The sequence below is a fragment of the Poecilia reticulata genome, chromosome 2, assembly GCF_904066995.2.
Source record: "Poecilia reticulata chromosome 2, P_reticulata-male-v2, whole genome shotgun sequence".
NCBI lineage: Eukaryota > Metazoa > Chordata > Actinopteri > Cyprinodontiformes > Poeciliidae > Poecilia > Poecilia reticulata.
Window position 1 is genome coordinate 28,667,869 of NC_088831.1, and position 20,746 is coordinate 28,688,614.

The 20,746-nt window shown below is 34.9% G+C and overlaps 2 protein-coding genes across 17 annotated transcripts in view; both read left to right on the forward strand.

Moving 5' to 3' along the window:
• klhl6 (kelch-like family member 6) overlaps nt 1–2,463 on the forward strand; it is a 42,124-nt gene extending 39,661 nt beyond the window's left edge. For all 11 annotated transcript variants that reach the window (XM_017303697.2, XM_008400830.3, XM_017303700.2 and 8 more), the window contains one exon: nt 1,989–2,463. In XM_017303697.2, the coding sequence (XP_017159186.1) occupies nt 1,989–2,287 (299 nt within the window). In that variant the 3' untranslated portion in view covers nt 2,288–2,463. The remainder of the gene's footprint in view (nt 1–1,988) is intronic.
• A 138-nt stretch (nt 2,464–2,601) lies between these two features.
• LOC103459313 (uncharacterized) lies at nt 2,602–20,150 on the forward strand. Of its 6 annotated transcripts, none has more exons than XM_008400785.3 (14): nt 2,602–4,160; nt 4,233–4,345; nt 5,784–6,113; nt 7,641–7,904; nt 8,142–8,240; nt 8,934–8,993; nt 9,388–9,510; nt 9,855–9,908; nt 10,300–10,440; nt 12,827–12,928; nt 13,441–13,608; nt 13,750–13,923; nt 15,198–15,368; nt 17,592–20,150. In XM_008400785.3, exons 1-14 carry the CDS (start codon nt 4,000–4,002, stop codon nt 17,879–17,881), a joined length of 2,250 nt encoding a protein of 749 aa, XP_008399007.2. In that variant the 5' UTR covers nt 2,602–3,999; the 3' UTR covers nt 17,882–20,150. The 6 variants fall into 6 exon arrangements, with proteins under 6 accessions (XP_008399007.2, XP_008399012.2, XP_081458773.1 ...); XM_008400790.3 differs by having other exon boundaries at nt 9,391–9,510; XM_081602647.1 differs by having other exon boundaries at nt 2,602–4,345.
• Nucleotides 20,151–20,746: the final 596 nt, after the last annotated feature.

Sequence of the window (20,746 nt, forward strand, 5' to 3'; positions counted from 1 at the left end):
TAATTCCATTTCTGAGTTGGAAGAACAGGAGTCTAAAAAGTAGTCTCGATCCAAAAGTGTCTCTGCATCTAGATAGTGAGTTTCTGAAAAAATAAGCCAAAGAGTGACGAATTTTTTTCTGGGTTAAAAGTGAGTAGTCACAGTTTCTAAATAACTGATAATCTACAGATGAGTAGCTAAATTCTAAGTTTGTTCTAAGACCTTTTCTGGGTTAAAAGTGAGTCGTCACAGTTTCTAACAAGTAGTAGTATAAAAAGTAACTAAGTAGTGATTGTTCCTGTATTTCTGGATTCTAAGTTCATTGTAATTCTAATTCTAATTCCGCTTCTGTAGCAGTATGAGTCTCTGCATAAAAGTTATCTAGGAAGCATAATGTTGATCTAAATCGTGCGTACTCCACAATTTCTGATATTACTAATAAATTAAAATAATCTTTTTCTGGGTTAAATAGTCAGTACTCCACAGTTTCTAACAAAATAAAATAAAAAAGAGGAAAGGACACATTAGGGCAAATGGCAATATTCAGACAAAATAAAAGGCAAAACAAAGACATGAGTGAAGGCGGTGACATCACAGGGCCATGAAACCACGTTGCTCAGTCCCATAGAGGTGTTGTTATCGAGGAACGTCCTTGGAAGAGCTCAGCTCCACAGCTGCATGGATAACAGGAGAGGGTGAGGTGGGAAGAAGCGTTATGTTTACATATCTTCAAGGAGATTAGAGATATGCAGCCCTTCTAAGGCAACATGGGGAAAGCCAATTCAGATACAGAATGTCTTAGGTCGGGTTGATTGTACATTTCAATCTTCCCTAAAGTCTCTCCGATACATCTCAGTTCCCAATCATCCAAATTCGTTTGGTCGTTCCACTGAACCAAAACTAGCAACTTCTCCAAGATCGATTCCATCTTTTTAGTGAGTTTTAGAGTCCTCAGCTGGGCTGTGAATCTCAGCAAGACTCAAATCCAACTTGCGTCTCTGTCCACACCAACAGTCTGAGTGTTTGCTAGTTCGGCCAAGTCGATAAGCCACGAATCCATAAGCTCCAAACAGCAGAAATCCTGTAATTATGAATAAATCCAGGTTGAATCCCGCCGGGTGTGTCCCCGCAGGACAAGAGGGTTCTCCTGTGCCCAGTCTTCTTGTTGAGAAAATTTGATCAATTGCATTAAGAGATCGGTTGACCAGATCCATAATTTGTAGATTTGGAGGATGCACCTCACCTAACTTTCCATATATGCCCATGGTAAATATGGAGGATCTGCAGGGATGCATAACTCAGATGGGAGAATCTGACTTTTTTTATGTATTTACTACAGGTGACACCTCTTGCCTCTCGTGGGTGTCAGCTCCTTTGCTGCAGCAAGCTTTGACAGGTGGATTTATGTGATTGGTGGTGGTCCTAATGGAAAACTAGCCACATATAGTTTTCCATTAGGAAAACTATCATGCTGATAGTCATGCACTCATGACTGATAGTCATGCACTCCATGACTAATTTTAAAAATTTGACTTTTTTTTAATTAGGAAAGATAGTTTAATAGGTGATAGAAAGACAAAACAATTCCCCTCTACATTTTGCCACTGGCCATTTAGAGCAGCCAACAAACATGTGAAAGTAGCTGGTCAGATGAGGCTAAGCTTTCCATGAGCTGCTATGTGTGACCAAGTGTGAGAACAGCTACAAAACTGTTAAATCATGGGGTTACTGTTAGGTTAAGTATAACCTTAACTTGACTGGAGGCCAGCTGCGACAGCTGGCTGGAGGCTGAACTGACATGAAACAAACACAAGAAACACAGAAGCAGTGGTCCAGGAGAGTATGTGTGTCAGCACACACACATACTCCTGTGTGCTTACAAATAAGCTAAGATAAAAAAAAAAAGTAGATACATAATATTCATTAAGATTTGAGTCACCAATTTTAGTAGCTTGTATGCTTTATGACATAACCTTTAGCTCACCTTCAGTTCTTTATTGCTCTTCCAGGTGGTGCCATGCACGCCATGTACTGCTACTCCCCTCTGTCCGACTCCTGGTCCCTGGTGGCTCGTCTGGGGGAGAGGGCAAGTTGTGCCATCGCAGCCTGCAACAACAAACTTTTTATCACAGGGGGGAGGGATAACAAGAACCAAGTGATTTCCACTGTGATGTGCTGGGATGTGGATCGAGGGGTGTTGACAGAGGAGTGCGTCCTTCCGCTGGGCGTATCCCACCATGGCAGTGTGACGCTCATGAAGTCTTACACGCACATTCACAGAGTCACACCTTCGTCAGAGTGCCAATGACACAAGCTTTCATGAACCAGACTTTAGTTTTGCCACAGCAAGTAACATATCAAAACGATGCAGGGAAAGTGTTATCTTTTTCATTCACTTGCCACTTTACCATGAGATATCACTGTGTTTGTATTAATGTAAGCAGCGAAAGTTTAAAAAATAAATATATATTCTCTTGAGCTCTACTCTGGTTAAAAATAGCTGTAATCTTTCCTTGACTTTGTGTTCTCTGGGGCATAAAATATGTATATTAATGTCACTTCAGCAGTAAAGATTTGTCTTAACACAGTGAATATGATTGAATAGAAATTTATTTCAGCAATTAAATTCAAAAGACAATTTTACTTTAATTTTGGTCTTTGAATCATTGAGCAACAATCATCGTCCTTTTTTCAGTGTGTTTTTCTCTTCCCTCACCTTTTACTGTTGACTCTGCCCCTTAATTTACTACAAACTTTCCTTCCATTTAACTTCTTTCCATTAATTTGCTTAGATACATGACTCTGTGAGCAGTCAGCTTCTTTTGCTCTGACCTCATGTTGCTTAGTGTCCGTTTGTATCCTGTTAATGACTGTCTGCTGGACAGACTATTGTGTAAATCATGTGTTAGGTTCCTGTAATATATAAACAGCTATTTTGTTTTTTACCTATTTCTACTAAACAAAGTTTGTCTAGAGTTATGAATAACACTTAATACTTTGAAAAAATATTCCATTTGAAGTGTGAAACTAAAATGACTGAATTGTATTTTGTTTATCATGAAACTGAAAATTAATATTGCTTTTTATTATTATTATTTTACTTTAGAGATTAAAAGCAAAGATTAAAGTCTTGCAACACAAAATTAAATAGTCTGTGTAATCAGGTGATTACACTTATGTTTTGTGAAATATGAAAATTTGGAACTAAATAGCCCACTTAAGAGTAAAACATTTCAGTATTTCTGTTGTTGAAATTATGTGCACATATTATTAGATAAACACAGATAAACAAATTGTTAGTCTGTTTGATTAGCATTGAGCGCATCACTTTACTGTGGCCATAACGTAACATTTATGTATTAGAAACTTATTTTATGGTTTAATGCTATATCTGAAATATCTGAGAAAATGAATTTTGACTTTTGATTACTGTAAACCAAAATAAGTAAAACTGATTGCAATACATGAAATTGGTCCACATTTGGTTAAAATTACTGCAATGTCTTCTCTCCATTATATTTTCATTTACTCAGATGCACATTTATGTTCCAAAAAAAAACAACTGTTGCTTAAAGTAAAACATTACTGATTTTGGACTACACGACATAAATTGATGTACAGGCAAACACCGAATTATCAGTAGATACTGCGTGATAAAAATAAACAAATAAAAAAAAAACGAATTTTTTGCCAGTAAACCAATCAAAGTAGTCCTACGAAAGGAATGTTCGAAGCTTTTCCTGACTGCAAGTCTTATCTTTTCTTATAAACATTCTGCTTTCCAACAAGGACACGTCAAGCTGGAAAAGACACATTTAATTCATTCCGGTTTCTTACGGAAAACTTCAAAGTAAACGTTTTTTTGTTTGTTTGTTCGTGTTTTTTTTATATCTATGTGTCATGTTTTCTCATTTTTAATCATCTAAGGTATTTATATTTCATATAATATAAATGCTTATTTAAGGAACAATTATCTATTTTCCCAAAGCTACTAGTGAAATATTTTAATAGTTGGAAGTAATGTTTACTCATTTCCGGTGCGAAGTACACCAGAAATTCAGGTGTGACACAGGTGAAGCAACCGAAACCCGCACATTGACGGGTTGTTTCGTGTCGTTCCTTGTATTTAATCTTAACTTTGACTTTAAGATTATTTTCAATCCTGTCCACACTGGTTTTAGGTAAAATGCTCGACGTTTTTTCTATTTGTACCTAACCGGCTTCGGTAACCTTTGCTGTCCTTACCTGTTTAGCGAAGTGAAAGTAAATTGTGCCATCGAGTTAAACAACCACCTGCAATTTGGTAGTGTTCCAGAAATGAGTCTTTGGTGTCTCATCGTCTGCTTCTCTCTTACTTGCTGTCTGGGTAAGTTTAACTATAAATTAAAAATACTTTTCAAACTACTTTGAACATTTCTGTAAACATTGTACATAATGACAAAACAACACCGCACTGCTTCCTTAACATTACAATGACAACATTCTGACTGGGATTTGCTCCTTCACCTAATTTGTACACATTCTGACTGCACGTCTAACTTGCTTTAACGTTTACAACTTACAACACTTCATCACCTTTTATTAAGGTATTCAAATAGTCGTAGCTATATGTTTTTTAATGTCTAATAACTTTCTTAAACGTTTTTATCATCTTTTGTTCTTTGTGTAGCAGTCTCTGGGTGAAGATTGCTCTGTTCATACAGAGCTTTGCAATTCCAACCAAAGATTATTATGTTTTGTTCAGATATTTGTTTTTACCATGGAACTTCCCAGACGGGTCAGCTATAGAGTTGTGGAAAAGTGTAGTAAAGGTTTCTGTTGTCAAACAACATTCTAAGGTTCAAACCTCCCACTGAACACTGTCCAACTCATCTGAAAATGAAGGCTGTACCATCACCTTGTGTAGGTCTCTTAATCCTAACAAAAATAATTTCAGAGAAATAAAAACTAAAAACCAATTTTTTTCTGTTTTCAACCTCTTCTGTTAATAATTTGTGTAGTTAGGGCAGCTAGCATTGCTGATATTGACAGCATTGTCTGTATATTCTAACTAAATATTGCTATGTTTACGTGCTATATGGAGTGTTTTACCTGTGACAGGGTTAACAGTTTTAATGATAGAGAATCTTATCCGACCTCTCATAACCAAAATATATTTTAAAAACATCTTCAGAGGTGGGCAATCCAGAAGAATAATATAGCATGTTTTTGTTTGTTAATAAACAAAATTAATAAATTGAAGTTTTCACAATTATGTGAAAAACATATCGTTTAAGAAAAACGGGGCATTTAGGCCCCATAAGCATTAAATCTTGCTGACTTTTTGGATATTGTTGACAATAGGAGGCAGGACATGTTTTGAGTTAGAAATCACTGGTTGAAGAGCTTACACTGCAAAATACGCAATATCTTACCCAGAAGTTCTGCTCTGGTTTCTGAGTACACTTGAAACAAAGGAAAACCATCTTACAAGTAGTTTTTCAACAAGATCTAGAATCTTGTTTTAAGTAAATAATTCATTGATTTTTAAAAAGTACTAGATTCACTGGCAGTTTATTTAATTTCTAGGTCAAAAATCAACTAGATCAAACATTTTGGTAATATCTTGTGTTTTTCCACTGTGTGGGCCATATTTTTTTTGAAAGGATAACAATCTAGGAACTTCATTTTTTTTTCTTCCCAATGATTGAATAAACAAATCCTCAGGGGTGGGCTTGAAATTCTACTTTACTACATTGTTTTGTGTGGTGTACTAATCTTTTTACATTTTAACATGTCTACTCTCACTTAAATTCTCTTTGTAGTTTCTGGGCAAGATACAACATATAAACTGGTTGGCGATACAACATATAAACTGGTTGGCGAGAAAGTCGACTTCCCAGGCTTCAGCAACGAAGAAGCCCCTACTGACATTCTGTGGAAGCGTATAGAAAGACACAATGTACACAAAGTGGTGCATTTTGATGGCAGCGAAGAAAAATCCTTTGGGTCATTTGAAGACCGGGTCACTCTTGACTGGTATTCTGCAGATCTGTCCATCAGCAACCTGAGATATGAAGACAGCGGATTTTATGACCTGGAAATATTAACTAACAACCAACATAAGACCAGAAGACATGAACTGATAGTCATTGGTAAGTTTTTTGGTTTGTTTGTTTTTTTTCTCCCTAAAAAAACCCATTTCTGACAGCAGTTTTAGATTGACATTGAGCACTCTGTTCTTTTAAGTAGCTAGTTAATGAGAAGCCATAAAGAAGGCTTTTAGTGTTTATTTTATGCATAGTTTGCGTTATTGTTATGAATAGGTTCCTGCAGAGTTGAATCGCAGCATGGGTAACACATAGCTCCAGGAATAAACAAAAAGAGAAGTTTAAAGACATTTGGATGTGAAGAGCCTTTTCTCTCAGTCAGTGTTTTTAAACATTTTAGCAATATTCTGCTTATGACTCATGTAGGTGGTGGTCAGAAGTGGTGCTGGTGCATGACAGCCTCATGCCTGCCAGCCTTCCCCAGGGCAGTTGTGGCTACAATATAGTAGCTTTCTGCGATCTGTGTGTGTGTCTGTGTGTGTGTGTGTGTGTGTGTATCTGTGCGTGCGCGTGTGTGTGTGTGTGTGACTGAGTTCAGTGTGAAGCGCTTTAGGGTCTTCCTGACTTCATAAAGCGCTACACACATACCCGCCATAAGTGTGGGATCTCAGTTAATGCTACCTTATTTGCTTTTATTCACAATTAATTAAATAATTACTCTACATAGCACAAATGGTTATAATCTACCAGCCAAATATAATCTAGAAAACAAGCAAAAAGGACTTAAACTGCATTAAATTGAGTAGCTGTGCTATAAACAATGCATATTCCCAAGCCTGGTCAGTCAAGCAAGTGCAGAAGAGCCTTTAACTTGTTGTCTGTCTGATGGACGTGGGAGGTTTGTCCAGTTCCTGTAAAATATAATCCAGATTGTATCAAAGTCTCTGGGCAAATTATCCTACTTTGCACACTGTTACCTCATAATACTTCATTACTAGTTTCAACACAATATTAGTATTAATGAACCATAAGGCACATTTTACTAAACAACTTATTTTTTCTGTAAGTCAGATACCTTATTTGGTTTCGACAGACACTGGTATCCAACTCTCTGATATTGTTGTTTCAGTTTCTCTCTTAAACTTCAAGTTGTGTTACAGTAGATTTTATTGGCTGCCTTGGTTTCATATTTGATTCCTTGGGTTCATTTTAAAAAAAGTTAGATTTCTCTAGTAGTTCACTAATGATTGTTTGGATGCAGTAGTCTGCAACATGTTAATTATATATTAGCTCACTTAGATGGACCTTTGCTCTCTTTTCTATCCCAAAACTGATATAGATCTTTGCGACTGAGATAATAAAACTCAGGGAGATTATTTCACTGTATTAGATGGCTGATGTAACAGGGCAATACACTGTTGAAATCAATTGGTTTTAACATAGATGCTAAAATTAATTCAATTTTTATTAAATAATTCAAACATACCAGTAGTTCCTTTGTAGCAAACTCTTAGTATTTAATATTTTGTCAAATATTCTTGTTTATGTTGATGAATCAGTTAGTATGGATGAAACAATTCATGTATCTTTCTGATGTTGCAGTCACTTGTTTGCTCTTATGCTTTATTTTAGACAAAGTCACCAAGCCTACCATATCCTGTGAAATAAACAATCCAGGCACCTCTGAGTCAGCAGGGAATGCATCTCTGCTCTGCTCTTTACCATCCCATCAATCCTCACTGGAGTTTCAGTGGAGCACAAATGGACAGATTAATCTTGGACACGTGTTGAAGATTTCCCTTGGAGGGGAACTTGATGATCGTCAGTACAGCTGTACTGTAAAGAACCCACTCACTCAAGAATCAGCAGTGTTCACTGCTAAGGACTGCTACCCTGGTAAGATGTTTTACATTTTTATTCTTTTGTAAACAAACATACCTCAGAGGCTATTATTCATATTTCAATGGTCATGTGTTTGATACAGAGATAACTGGTGAACAAAAGCAGATTAAAGCTGTATGATCAATGCTTATGATCAATTTTATTGTAATTTTGGACCAGATTATCCATTTTATTTACTGCAGTTTAGTTATTTTTGTTAACATGTAAAGTTTTTTTGTTTTTTCATTACAGTGCCAAAGGCTCAAGCCGGACTGATTGCTGGTGTTGTTGCTCTTGCTGTTGTTCTACTGCTGATTCTACTGGTGTTGCTCTTCTTTTACCTTAAAAGAGGTACTGTTACAAATAAATTGGTCATGAGTAATAAAGTGGAATAAAATTAAATAATTGAAATCGTGAACAAAATAAGCCATAGAGATTCCCAAGACGTTGACTCAAAACACACAGCCAATGAAACTCAATTGGTTCTGAGGAAAAAATTAAAACAGACCTGCTGGGATGGCTCTGTTAATAAACCCATATGAATCCTATTGAAAAACTATGGAAAGAATAGATTATCAGAGTGCATAATATAAGTCTCCCCGAACTTTAAAATTTTTAGGTCATTCGTTGGATTTAAAAGTCAAAATCCAACCTGCACTAAACATGCAACTAATTTCTCCATGCAGCTGTCATCACCCACCAAGCTACTTTTATTAAGTATTCCATACATTTTAATCAATGATTTAAAGGTACTGTTACAAATAACAGTACCTTATTTTACAATATTTTTATAATACTGTAAAATATTGTAGCATTTTACAATATTACACATGAATTGCTCCTTTTAGATTTCTTCATATTTGTAAATTTCTCAGATTGTTACTAGTATCTATTGTAGATTTCTTGTGAGTAACCTCATTAGAAATATATGTACAGAGAAAAATGTTAATTCTTTCTTCAGTTATTTTTTTTCAATGATTTGAATCAGTAAATTGATAGACAGTTCTCTGAAACTTAATCATGATGCCGTTTTCTTGGTTCTAGTACGCCCAAATCATGAGAAGTCTGATATGGAAAGTCACTCGAAGCCTGGATATCCAAAAGGTATGTCAGTACTTTGTCTGGACCATGAATACAAAAGCCAAACAGAAACATTGTAAGTTTTCGTAATAATGTATTGGTGTAAATGACAGAAATATTTTTTTGCTTGTTGTCACCTAGAAGACTGATATAACAATCATTGAATTGATAATACAATTTACACATTTTACATTTTGAAGCAGCGTTTTCTTAAGCAGCTCATAGTGATTTTTAAATGATGGTCTGCTATGAAACAAAGAAGCAGGTTTACAGTAACAGATGTGATTTTTCTTTATATTAGCTATTTCTTAGTATCATCTTTAAGTAAATTATTTGTTAACAGTGACAGGTCTTAATGTCATTGTAATAATGTATTGATTTCCAGCTACATTTATTATGTCTTTTCAAATTTGTTCAGTAGCAGCATCTGGAAGTGACGAAACCCGGGTTCTTCTGGACAGAGCACCTACATTTCCCTCTAAACATTCTCTTGGACACCTAAACCAAAGAAATAACACCCTGTTGAATCCTCTCCATAAGGGTAAACTCTACCCAATGATTTACTTGATTAAAGAAAATGAAGCATAACTGTTTAATGTAAATTAAAGCGAATAATTTACATGAAAGAACTTGCAGTGGAAGAATAATTTTTTTTCTTCTGTATAAACAATGGCAAAAATGCATAACATGAAAAGGCATCTTAAGTTACAAAGTAAAGTTTAATATGCTGTATCAGAAGTCAGACTTTCTTTTTTACTCTGTTTTGTCTCAGAGCAAAATAGGATCTCAAGAAAAAGTGACCTCAGAAACCATTGTATGTTCTTATAATAAAATACATATTTTCTTTGTGCAGTGATTTTGCTGATAGTAATTTACTTTTTACAGATGAGGCTCATATGAACGAGCTGAGGGAAAGCATTCGCCAACGTTCATCCTCAGGTAATCCGTTTTGCTAAGTTTATAATTAAAATGTTTATTTACATTAGAAGATCTTAATTTCTTTTTTTTTTTTTTTACTAATTTAGCTATTAAAGAAAGCAAATTTTAGATTTTCAATCTAATTTTGCTAACTTTATGAACAGTTATTTCTGGTCTACAAATTATTTGATTATATTTAGTTTTCAAGGTTCTATTTTCAGATTACAAGATTATGTCTTTAATTTTCAACAATTTACAAATTCATTGGGAACTGAAAATGTAAAAAAAAAAAAAAAAAGGGCGTTCCTAAATTTGTATGGAGAAAACTTTTTTATCTTCAAATGTTACTGAATGTATAGTTGTATTTTGTTTCTTATCTCCTACTTATATCCATATGGTTTGCCGGTTAAAGAACGGCGCAAGATGTTTGAGAAGGAGAATGGGAAAGCTAATGAAGCTGAGCCCAGAGACATTGTGGAGGAAGAAGTCTTGGAGAACAACCCTTCAGATTCTGATTCTATGAATCCTGAACTTTCAGCTTCGTCATCTGATAGTGAGTACACATGGATTAAAAATTGCATGTTTCCCCACTGCTACCACCTGCCATGAACATGTTCAAAAGCATTTTTAGACACAAAAAACATTTCACACCGAGCTGATATTTGCTACTTTCTCATTTCACCATAAGAAGTATTGTATTATCGTAGAAGTATTTTCTAAAATGTGTTTTTAAAGTGATTCACACGAAAAGAACAAAAGAGCTGTTACCCCCTCACCAACACCTCCCACCTCTGTCCCAAATGAAGTTGGCATGGACACCCAGGTTGCTGAAAAACAATTAAAGTCTAGCCAAATTTACAGTGGTGTGAAAAAAGCATTTGCTCCTTTCCTAATTTCCTATCTCTTGTATGTTTGTCACATTTCATTGTTCGAAAAATCTCAAGTAATTTCTTGGATGGTTACTCTTTACTTCCACTGGATTAAAAATCTATTGAACCGGTGCTATGCTTACTGAAATACGTTTTTTGGATAGTCTCATCCTGCATGAATGATTGCTTTCTTGATCTTTTTTTTACAAAAAATAAATAAATAAATAAATCGTACCACAGCTGCAGGCACCGTGCCCCTAAGACATTGTGTCAGCCCTTCAGGATCTTTCACCCTTTGGGCCTCCTGGTAAATGACGGCAGACGTGGGCGAGGGCCCCTTTACACAGATTTGCCTTGGGCCCCAAAATGGCTCCCTTCCAAAGTCTGCCATTGGAGGGGAGCAGTCACTTTTTCACACAGGGCCATGAAGGCTTGTTTTTTTCTTCCTTCTGTAAGCACCTTCATTTAAAAACTTCATTTTGTGTTTACTTGTATTTTTCTTGACTAATATTTAAATTGGTTTGATGTTCTGTAACGCCTAAGTGTGACAAACATGCAAAAATATAGGTAATCAGGGAGTGGAAAACAATTCTTCACACTGCTGCTGTAGAGCTATTTTTCCCAAACCAAGCAGTCTCTGGTTTTGCTTTCATATGTGTGACAGCATGTCACGCCCATTTGCGCTAGTGAGTCTCTGACGGGAACATTCTGTCGAGTAAAAAAAAAAAAAAAAAAAAAAAAAAAGCACCTGAAACTTCATGTTTGACCACAACGTTTGATTACAACAATGGAGTTTTGTTTTATCCAAGCGGTTGTACATGTTTTCTTGTATCTAAAGCAAACTATTCTCCTTGTGGCATAGTCACTTTATGCAGTTAGACTAAATGCTCATGTTAAGACAAATCCCAACTTGCCTCTGCAAGTAACAGTAATGTTTACAGCTCACTTTTCCACTCAGTTTTTTTATGTATTGAATATCACACTTGCGTTTACATGCAAACTTGAGTTTGAGAACATCTGAAAAGTAAGAACTGGGGCTTATGTATTTTCCTTTTTGATCCCTTGATGTGGCCAAGGAACAAATATTATGACAATTATGTGGAAATACTGAAGCAGCTTCTAAAGGTATCAGTAACTTGCTTGTCTGGATTTTCAATTGGGCAAAGAAATTAGTTGTACAATGGCTGAAGGAAAGAAGAAGCTTGTGAAAGGAAATGTTTGGCCTTTTTTGGGGGGTTCAGCCCTTTCTAATGCTCTTGAATAACAGTCATTACAACTAATTCTCTTAAAATACTAATTAATTTAATCTCGGTACAAATACCATCATTCCTAGAAGACCTCAGGGGTTTATTAGTGAAAAAGCAGCACAATACTAAAGAACACACCAGACAGGTTAGGGGTAGGATTTTTGGAGAAATATAAAGCAGGGCTAGCAGGACTTTCACCGAGTAATTGGGGTATATAGTCAAAACTATGAGGCGCATAAGGACATCCTCTCCTTATGCACAGATTCTGCAAAGAGAACGAGTATTGTCTTAATCTAGGTGTTAAACCGCTAGATTAATCTACGGGTTATGTCATGTGACTCTTATTCAGTTTTTAATAGAAACTGAATAGCTTCAGTTTCTATAAACTATGCAGCACATTGCAGGATTAAGAGTTCACTCATCAATCTCCTGTAGTAAGTCCTTCATGCATGTTTAGAAGTCCACCAAAGTCATTTTTGCAAATGGCCACAAATGATAAAGAAGTGCATCAAACATTTAAAAGAAGGTGTCTGGTTAGATGAGACCAAAATTAAACTCAATGGCCTAAGTGTAAACATTATTTGTGGGGGAAAACTAACACCCTTGCATCACCCTGAAGACTCACAGTGAAACATGGTGCTGGAGGTATCATTTGGAGGATGCATTTCTTCTGCAGGACAGATATGCTTACCAGAGCTCATGATGGATGGAGATAAATGTGGGACAATTTTGGCAAAAAAAACTTGTAAAAGACTTTTCTAATAAAAGCAAGACATTACAATGTCTGGTAATAAATCAAACCTTGTTCTGAATTTCTCTCCAGTACAAAAAGCGACTGAAAATACAAACCCAGAAGTGATCAAGATGCAAGGTTTAGACGACCCTGCTGATTCTGGGAATCCAAATGAGGAGTCAAATGATCAGAGTGAGTACAAATAAGCTAATTAACCATATTTTAACACAACACTATCAAACTCCTTTTTATAACAGCAATTTGTTGTATTTTTAAAAATATATTGAACATACAAAATAACTCAAATAGTATTTCTTATCCTAAAACTAATTGTTGATTAGTGCACACCATTGATTATGTACATTTTACAAGAAGAGAACATCAGAAGTTAGGCATATTTCAAAGACATGACAGGATTTGATGTCCCACAACATTTCCTTGAAGATCCTTTATTTCATCAAGCTTAGAAGCTTGTAGGTTATTTTTCAAAAAGCAGACATAGCAAGATATGAAACAGTGTCACCTGCTTAATAATGAGCTGATGTTTTTTTATTTTAGCAACCAGTTTACATCCTCTAATCTTACAATTTTGACCATTTTGTCTTTTTCTAGAGTTAATAGTTTGTGGAAGAGTGGCAAGAATAAACCTTTGCTTGCCTTGAAAGAATTAGTTTTTCTTTATAGCATTTCTGTCTCTTTTATAGGTTTAAGTGAAAAACCTGAAGGCAGTGGATTTTCATCTCCTCCTGCGGTGTCACCCAATCCTGATCATCCTTGTTCAGATGATGAAAGAGCAGGGGATGAAGAGAAACTTCCAGACATTTTGGAGAATAATTTTGTAGATGCAGATGAAACTACGGATGCTTTACCTGGTGTGCTGAATGACAATATTGGCTACAATATTGCTACATACATTACACTATGCCTTTCTCTGCTATTTGTATAGTTAAAATTCCTAACTCTATTAACCACTAATCACTTTCTGCATTTTCCTTTTTCTTCATCGGGTTCAGAGAACAGTGAGGATGAGGATAACAAAGCTTCACATCCTCCTGCAGTGCCTCCGAAATCAAACATTGTTCAGAATTTCTTTGCACTAAAAAAAGTGCTTGAAAATACAAATCTGGAAGTTAACAAGAATCAAGTTTTAGATGACCCTGCTGATTCTGGAAATCCAAATGATCAGAGTGAGTACAAATAAGCTAAATAACCATATTTTAATACAACACTATAAAACTCCTTTTTATAATAGCAATTTGTTGTATTTAAAAAAAAAAATTGAACATACAAAATAACTCAAATAGAATTTCTTATCCTAAAACTAAGATATGGCGAATTATATTCTATTTATATTTTGCCATTTTGTTTGTCATTTTGGTTGTTTTGTTCCTGAATTTTTCCAAACCTCAGAGAAAACATTAGATCTGGTTTTGGCTACATTATGTTACTGAAAATGTCTGTCTCATAGCTCTGTTTGCTCATCAACACTCCTTTTAATTTATTATTATATCGGCTTTCTAACAATTGTGACTAAAACACTTTCTGTTTTAAAGGTTGTGTAAGATATAATGCAACAATTAATAACATGCCTCAAATTTTGCAGTAGTGCCTGATAGTAACATCCCTTCATCTCCCACTGCACTATGCAGGTGATTTTAACTCACTTGAGAGCTGCAATATATATTTTAAAACAAAAATGAAACGTAAGCAGTCCCTTTCTGTCTGTTTTATCCAATGATTGCTTGACCACTTGGGGACACTCATGGAGCATTGAAAAAAATCCCTGATGGTTTGTTTAGCTTTTATTATGGAAAGATAAGAGGGTGACATAAGGGAAAAGCGATGTTCATAACTATAATCCAGCAGGACACTTTGAATTTTATACCTTTGATCTACTGTATACATATACATTTTACAAGAGGAGTGCATCAAAGTTGAGGCATGTAAAACTTGATGTTCCACAATATTTTCTTGGAAATCCTTTACTTCCTCAAAGGAGTTGTAGGATATTTTTCAAACAGCAAGATATGAAACAAGGTGTCACGTGTTTAATGATGAGCTGATTTTTATTTACTTAAATGTTTGGTAACAATGTCACGTTAACTACGTTACTTCCTCAGTCACAATTATTTCTGGTCTACAAATTATTTGATTATATTTAGTTTTCAAGGTTCTATTTTCAGATTACAAGATTATGTCTTTAATTTTCAATAATTTACAAATTCAATGGGAAGTGAAAATGTAAAAAAAAAACCCAGTGAGTTCCTAAATTTGTATGGAGAAAACCTTCTTATCTTCAGATGTTATTAAATGTATAGTTGCATTTTGTTTATTATCTCCTACTTATATTTTCAAGACAGAATTTTTTTAGACTAACTGAATGGTTTGAATTCATCTCACTACACATGTGTATTCAGTTTCAGTGTGCTTTATTTTTTATTATTTTGTGGTTTAAATTCAGAGAATCCATATGGTTTGCCGGTTAAAGAACGGCGCTCGTTCTTTGAGAAGGAGGATGGAAAAGCTAATGAAGCTGAGCCCAGAGACATTGTGGAGGAAGAAGTCTTGGAGAACAACCCTTCAGATTCTGATTCTATGAATCCTGAACTAACAGCTATGTCATCAGAAAATAGTGAGTACACATGGATTAAAAATTGCATGTTTCCCCACTGCTACCACCTGCCATGAACATGTTCAAAAGCATTTTTAGACACAAAAAACATTTCACACAGAGCTGATATTTGCTACTTTCTCATTTCACCATAAGAAGTATTGTATTATCGTAGAAGTATTTTCTAAAATGTGTTTTTAAAGTGACTCACACCATTTGTTTGAACAAAAGAGCTGTTACCCCCTCACCAACACCTCCCACCTCTGTCCCAAATAAAGTTTGCATGGACACCCAGGTTGCTGAAAAACAATTAAAGTCTAGACAAATTTACAGTGGTGTGAAAAAAGCATTTGCTCCTTTCCTAATTTCCTATCTCTTGTATGCCTGTCACATTTCATTGTTTGAAAAATCTCAAGTAATTTCTTGGATGGTTACTCTTTACTTCCACTGGATTAAAAATCTATTGAACCGGTGCTATGCTTACTGAAATACGTTTTTTGGATAGTCTCATCCAAAACAAAAATGAAACTTAAGCAGTCCCTTACTGTCTGATTGTTTTAACTTCCAGACATTTTGCATAAAGAGGGTAATCCTGTAGATGCTGAGGGAACTAAGGATGTTTTACATGGTGTGCTGAATGGCAATAATGGCTACAAAAAAGCAACTGAAAATGCAATCCCGGAAGATAAGAGACCAGTTTCAAATGATCCTTCAGATTCTGGGAATCCAGATGAAGTGCCAGAAAATCAGTGTGACATATGTAATTTTGAACACAATACCACAGGTTTTTTTTTGGGGGGGGGGGTGTTTTTTATGAAATGAAATGTTTTATTGTATTTTTTAAAAAAAACATATGATTGAACATACAAAGCAATTGTATGTTCAATTTTTTGTTAAAACTGATATATAGTCTATTCTGTTTATTCTGTCATTGTCATTTTGGTTGTTTCACACCGAATGTTTCCAGACTTCAAAGCAAATATTACATTTTATATTCCTATTTGCTCTCCTAAGCTATTTGTTTTATTTGTTAATATAGCAGTTTTACAACAATTGTTAGTAACACTTTTGTCCTCTTATTTTATACATCCTTATGTTTAATGGTATCGAAATACATGATGAAACAGGAGAATAACACACCCTCTGTTGGCTCAGATATTGAAAGAACAATGTAATATTAACATCCCTTAATTGACAGAACACTGGTCAGATGACTTGCTCACCTCAGACGTTCAATGGTTAAACTTGAGCCATTACTTGCCATCTTATTGTTGTCTAATAATTATTCGACCACTTGGGGGCACTAAAGATTCATCGAAAAAAATCCCAGATGGTTCGTTTAGCTTTTATTATGATAAATAAAACAAGAGGGTGACATAAGGGAAAAGCGATGTTCATAACTATAATCCAGCAAGACACTTTGAATTTTATACCTTTGATCTACTGTATACATGTGCATTTTACAAGAGGAGTGCATTAAAAGTGAGGCATGCAAAACTTGGATGTTCCACAATATTTTCTTGGAAATACTTTACTTCCTCAAAGGAGTTGTAGGATATTTTTCATAAAGCAAGATATGAAATAAGGTGTCACGTGTTGAATGATTAGCTGATTTTTATTTACTTATATTTTTAGTAACCACGTTACTTCCTCTGTCACAATTTTGCCCAGTTAATGTTTTGGTTTTTTTTAGGTTACTTTGCACATATTTTCTTTTTATATTGTTGCTTTGAAGGTTTTTCTCACCTGTTTTTGCATTTCAAAGAACAGCTACAAAACTGTCATTGTATTTCAAGTGGAAAACATAAAGATTATCATAAAGTATAACCCCAAAGCAACATTATTATTTTTATGATGGTCCTCATCTCCAAAGCTTCCAGATTAAATGATGTCTTCTATATTCAGAATATGGGACCCAACACAATAGGTTCAGCATCGGCGGTTTCGTTATTGTTTATTCATGATGTTCTAGTATTTTCTGATTCAGAAAAGAAAAACACTTATTGTGAATGACTTTTTCCATCTATAGGAATGACTAACATTCATCAGTTTTGACAGGTTAAATTGTATTTACACAAGCATGTCACAACCTGGAAGAAGGACTCAATTTGATTACCTTTAATGCACTCCATTGCTTTGTTTGGGAGTGATTTTTTTGGGGGGAGTTACTTACAATGAACTTTTCAATATATTTGCAAATTCTTAGCAGATGGATTCTAGCACAACTGTTGCTGTCTGTTTCAGATTCGGGGTCAAAGAAAGAGGAGATTGAGTTTGAAAAATCAACCCCTGAAAATGATGTTCAGCCACCGCCTGTTGCCAGGGAGAGTTCTCCTTTGAGCGAAAACTCTCCAGAGAGTTCACCAGAGGCTGAACGTAAACAAGACATCAACTCAGATGAGTGCGCAAAGGCAAGTAATGGAGAATCTTCATCATCCTCAGAAGAATCAGAAAACGAGGAGCAAGCTCCACCCGCTTCCACTGCCAAAGAGACTGATTCAGAAACGACAGTGGATGAGCAAAAGCCTCTCTGAAACAGAATCTGAAATGGAGACCCTGCAAAAGTGACCAACACCACCCAAACTAAGACGGCACATATCCGTCTCCCCTTCCTCACAGAACAAACTCAAGACCAAGAAATAGACACTAAGCAGCAATGCAAAGACTTTTGGGAGTAGCCTGATCTAGAAAATACAGTCTCGGAGGAAGAAGAAAAGAGCAAGATCAGACGTAGCGCTATAATCTGCTGAAGGCGAAGATTAACCTACACAGACAAAAATATAAAATAAGAGCTTCAGTGAGAATAAAGATGGGCTGTTGAAACTGTTGAAGCTCCACATTATCTGCTGCCTCTCAGGCAACATGACAAATGGACACAATTCCAAGAGAAACCAACGAATAAAGAAGACAGATGGAAAGGAGTAAAGACCAAGATAAAAAGTAACAAGGAGTTTTGTTCTGAGATAGTCAAGTTGAAATATTATGTGATAAGCTGAAGAAAGATGGGTGCTCTATCTTTTTCTAAACATGGACTCGCATTGACAAGTATCAACCACAAGCTACGCAGTATGTTTTGAGGAATTTTTAGTCATGGATCAAGACAAAGTGCACAATTTCTTAATCAGAAGGAAAACAATACAAAGTCTTTTTTTTTTTTTTTCGAGAATGAAAAATTTAATGTGCAGCGTGCATACAACTTCATCCCCCTGATGATATAGTTTTATAGAATCATCTTTTGCTTTGTGCAGCTGTACACTAAAATGTTTCTCATTCTGGTTTTCAAAAGCACAAGCTAATTCAGTTTCAATGGAGAGTATTTATGAAGATACATATTTAAGTCTTCTTAATAACATTTAGGTTGATTCCACTATAACGTCCTGTTGGCAGATGAACCTGCCCCATTGTCCAGCCCTTCACGTCCTCTACCAGGTTTATTTTCATTTATTTTCCCAATAACTTGAGCAGCATCTTGTCTTGTAAAAAGTTTCCACAAAAGCCTATTCAGGGGGTAGTGTTTTTTGCTTTAAAAATTCAAATTGCAGCATGCAAGTTAACAATAGCTAATGTAAAGTTATTGATTGTACACATGATAATATAAAATTTATGGTTGTAAATGCTATACTTCCTGTAGTTCTACACACACTTCAGGAAATGTATATATTTTTGTACATTTAAAATCTTTTCACTGATGATTACACTTTGTACTGTCTTTACATCTGAATCTTGAATTACAAGGTTTACGCTTGTATCTAGTTTAATTTGTTTTTCAGACATTCAGAAAACTATAAACTTGATAATACCTTATAAAGTGTTGTATTTATAATACAATGCAACAATTAGGCATAACATCTAAAGTCTAGTATGGACATCTGGATACGTCTGCTGATTTGCTGCACTTCAACTTTGTTGATTTGCTGACCAAATATCTCACCTGTAGGCGAGGATGTTGTTCATGTCACTTATCCATGGTCATAATCTTATAATTGTATAATAATCTGATTGATGGATGTCAATTTATATATTTTTATAGCAACAAAACTGAATTTGCACCACCTAGTTTTATCAATTTTCGTATTGTTCATAATACATTATATAATAATTCTAACAAAGGACTTCTGAGGTGTTGTTTTTTTGTTTGTTGTTTTTTTTACCTCTGAATTAGATTATGGAAGTGTTTATTAACTTTACAGGTACTTCTGTTCCTTCAGTTGTCTGTGACTGTATTAGAAAGGTACTTTTGTTGTTAGGGTAAAGTTTAATAAACTAGAGGTAAATCTAATTCTAACTTGTAAAAACACACAACCTTAAATAAGTCTGTGGTATAGTAATAGCAATTTCAGTTATTACTGTTAAATAGAATATGATACATTTTCATATAAATCACTTTTTACTGATAAATACTTGCATTTAGCATTAGTTAATTCTGATCTGCGTAATCATTTTTGTGCTTTGCACCTGCCACAGCAAACCATTTCCATATTTTGCCTTTATGATCACTAGAACTTGATGCTTATGTGAATGCAAAGTGATGTTGTTTCTGCTTCTATTTGCTTCATGTCTCAAGGGCAACTCAAGATTTACTGGAAGGCGGCCATATTTTAACCTTTATAAAGGTGAATCTCAACAAACTCAAATATAATTAAAATGTTAAATGATTTAATTATTCAATTTTACAGGTAGAATTAGTTTATTGTATACATCTATTCCACAGTTTTGATTAATTAGGACGATTATGGCTTTAAAATCCAGATTTAGTTAGACAAGTTACAATTCAAAGCCAATAAAATATAAACATTTTTCAAACATGGCTGAAAGCTATCCATTCACTGTTCAGTTCATTTGCATTATTCCTGCACGGACTGCCATTAATACATCCATGTGTAATGTGAGGTGACTTTTCAGACATGAACTTTTGAAATAATTTTCAAACTGATATTCTGATTTATTATGATGCACATGTACACTTGGATATTCTGTCAAACAAGAATACAGTGGATTTTAAAAATGGGCAACACATATTATGTAAAATAAAATGGCATAAGAAATCACCAAAATAAGAAAAACATTGAAACAATGTGCTTGATGGCTTAAAATTGCAACTCAATAATCTACTGTGCACAAGCATCACCAGGATATTGAAATGTAGTAATATTTGCACGTCAGTAGGGGGCAGTGTTTAACAGTCACTACCTCTTGAAATTGGCTTTTTTTTTCACCCCCGTCAATTTGAACATTAGAAATTAATTCTCTTTTAATTACTCCATCAATGGTTGCAAGAATATAAAAGCATTTTAATTGAAAAACATTTAGAATGCACTGTTGAAATCTCCCATTTGATAAATTTATTATTTCCAAATGGAACCTTCAGATACGAGATACTGCCTTGAGTTAAAGGCTGT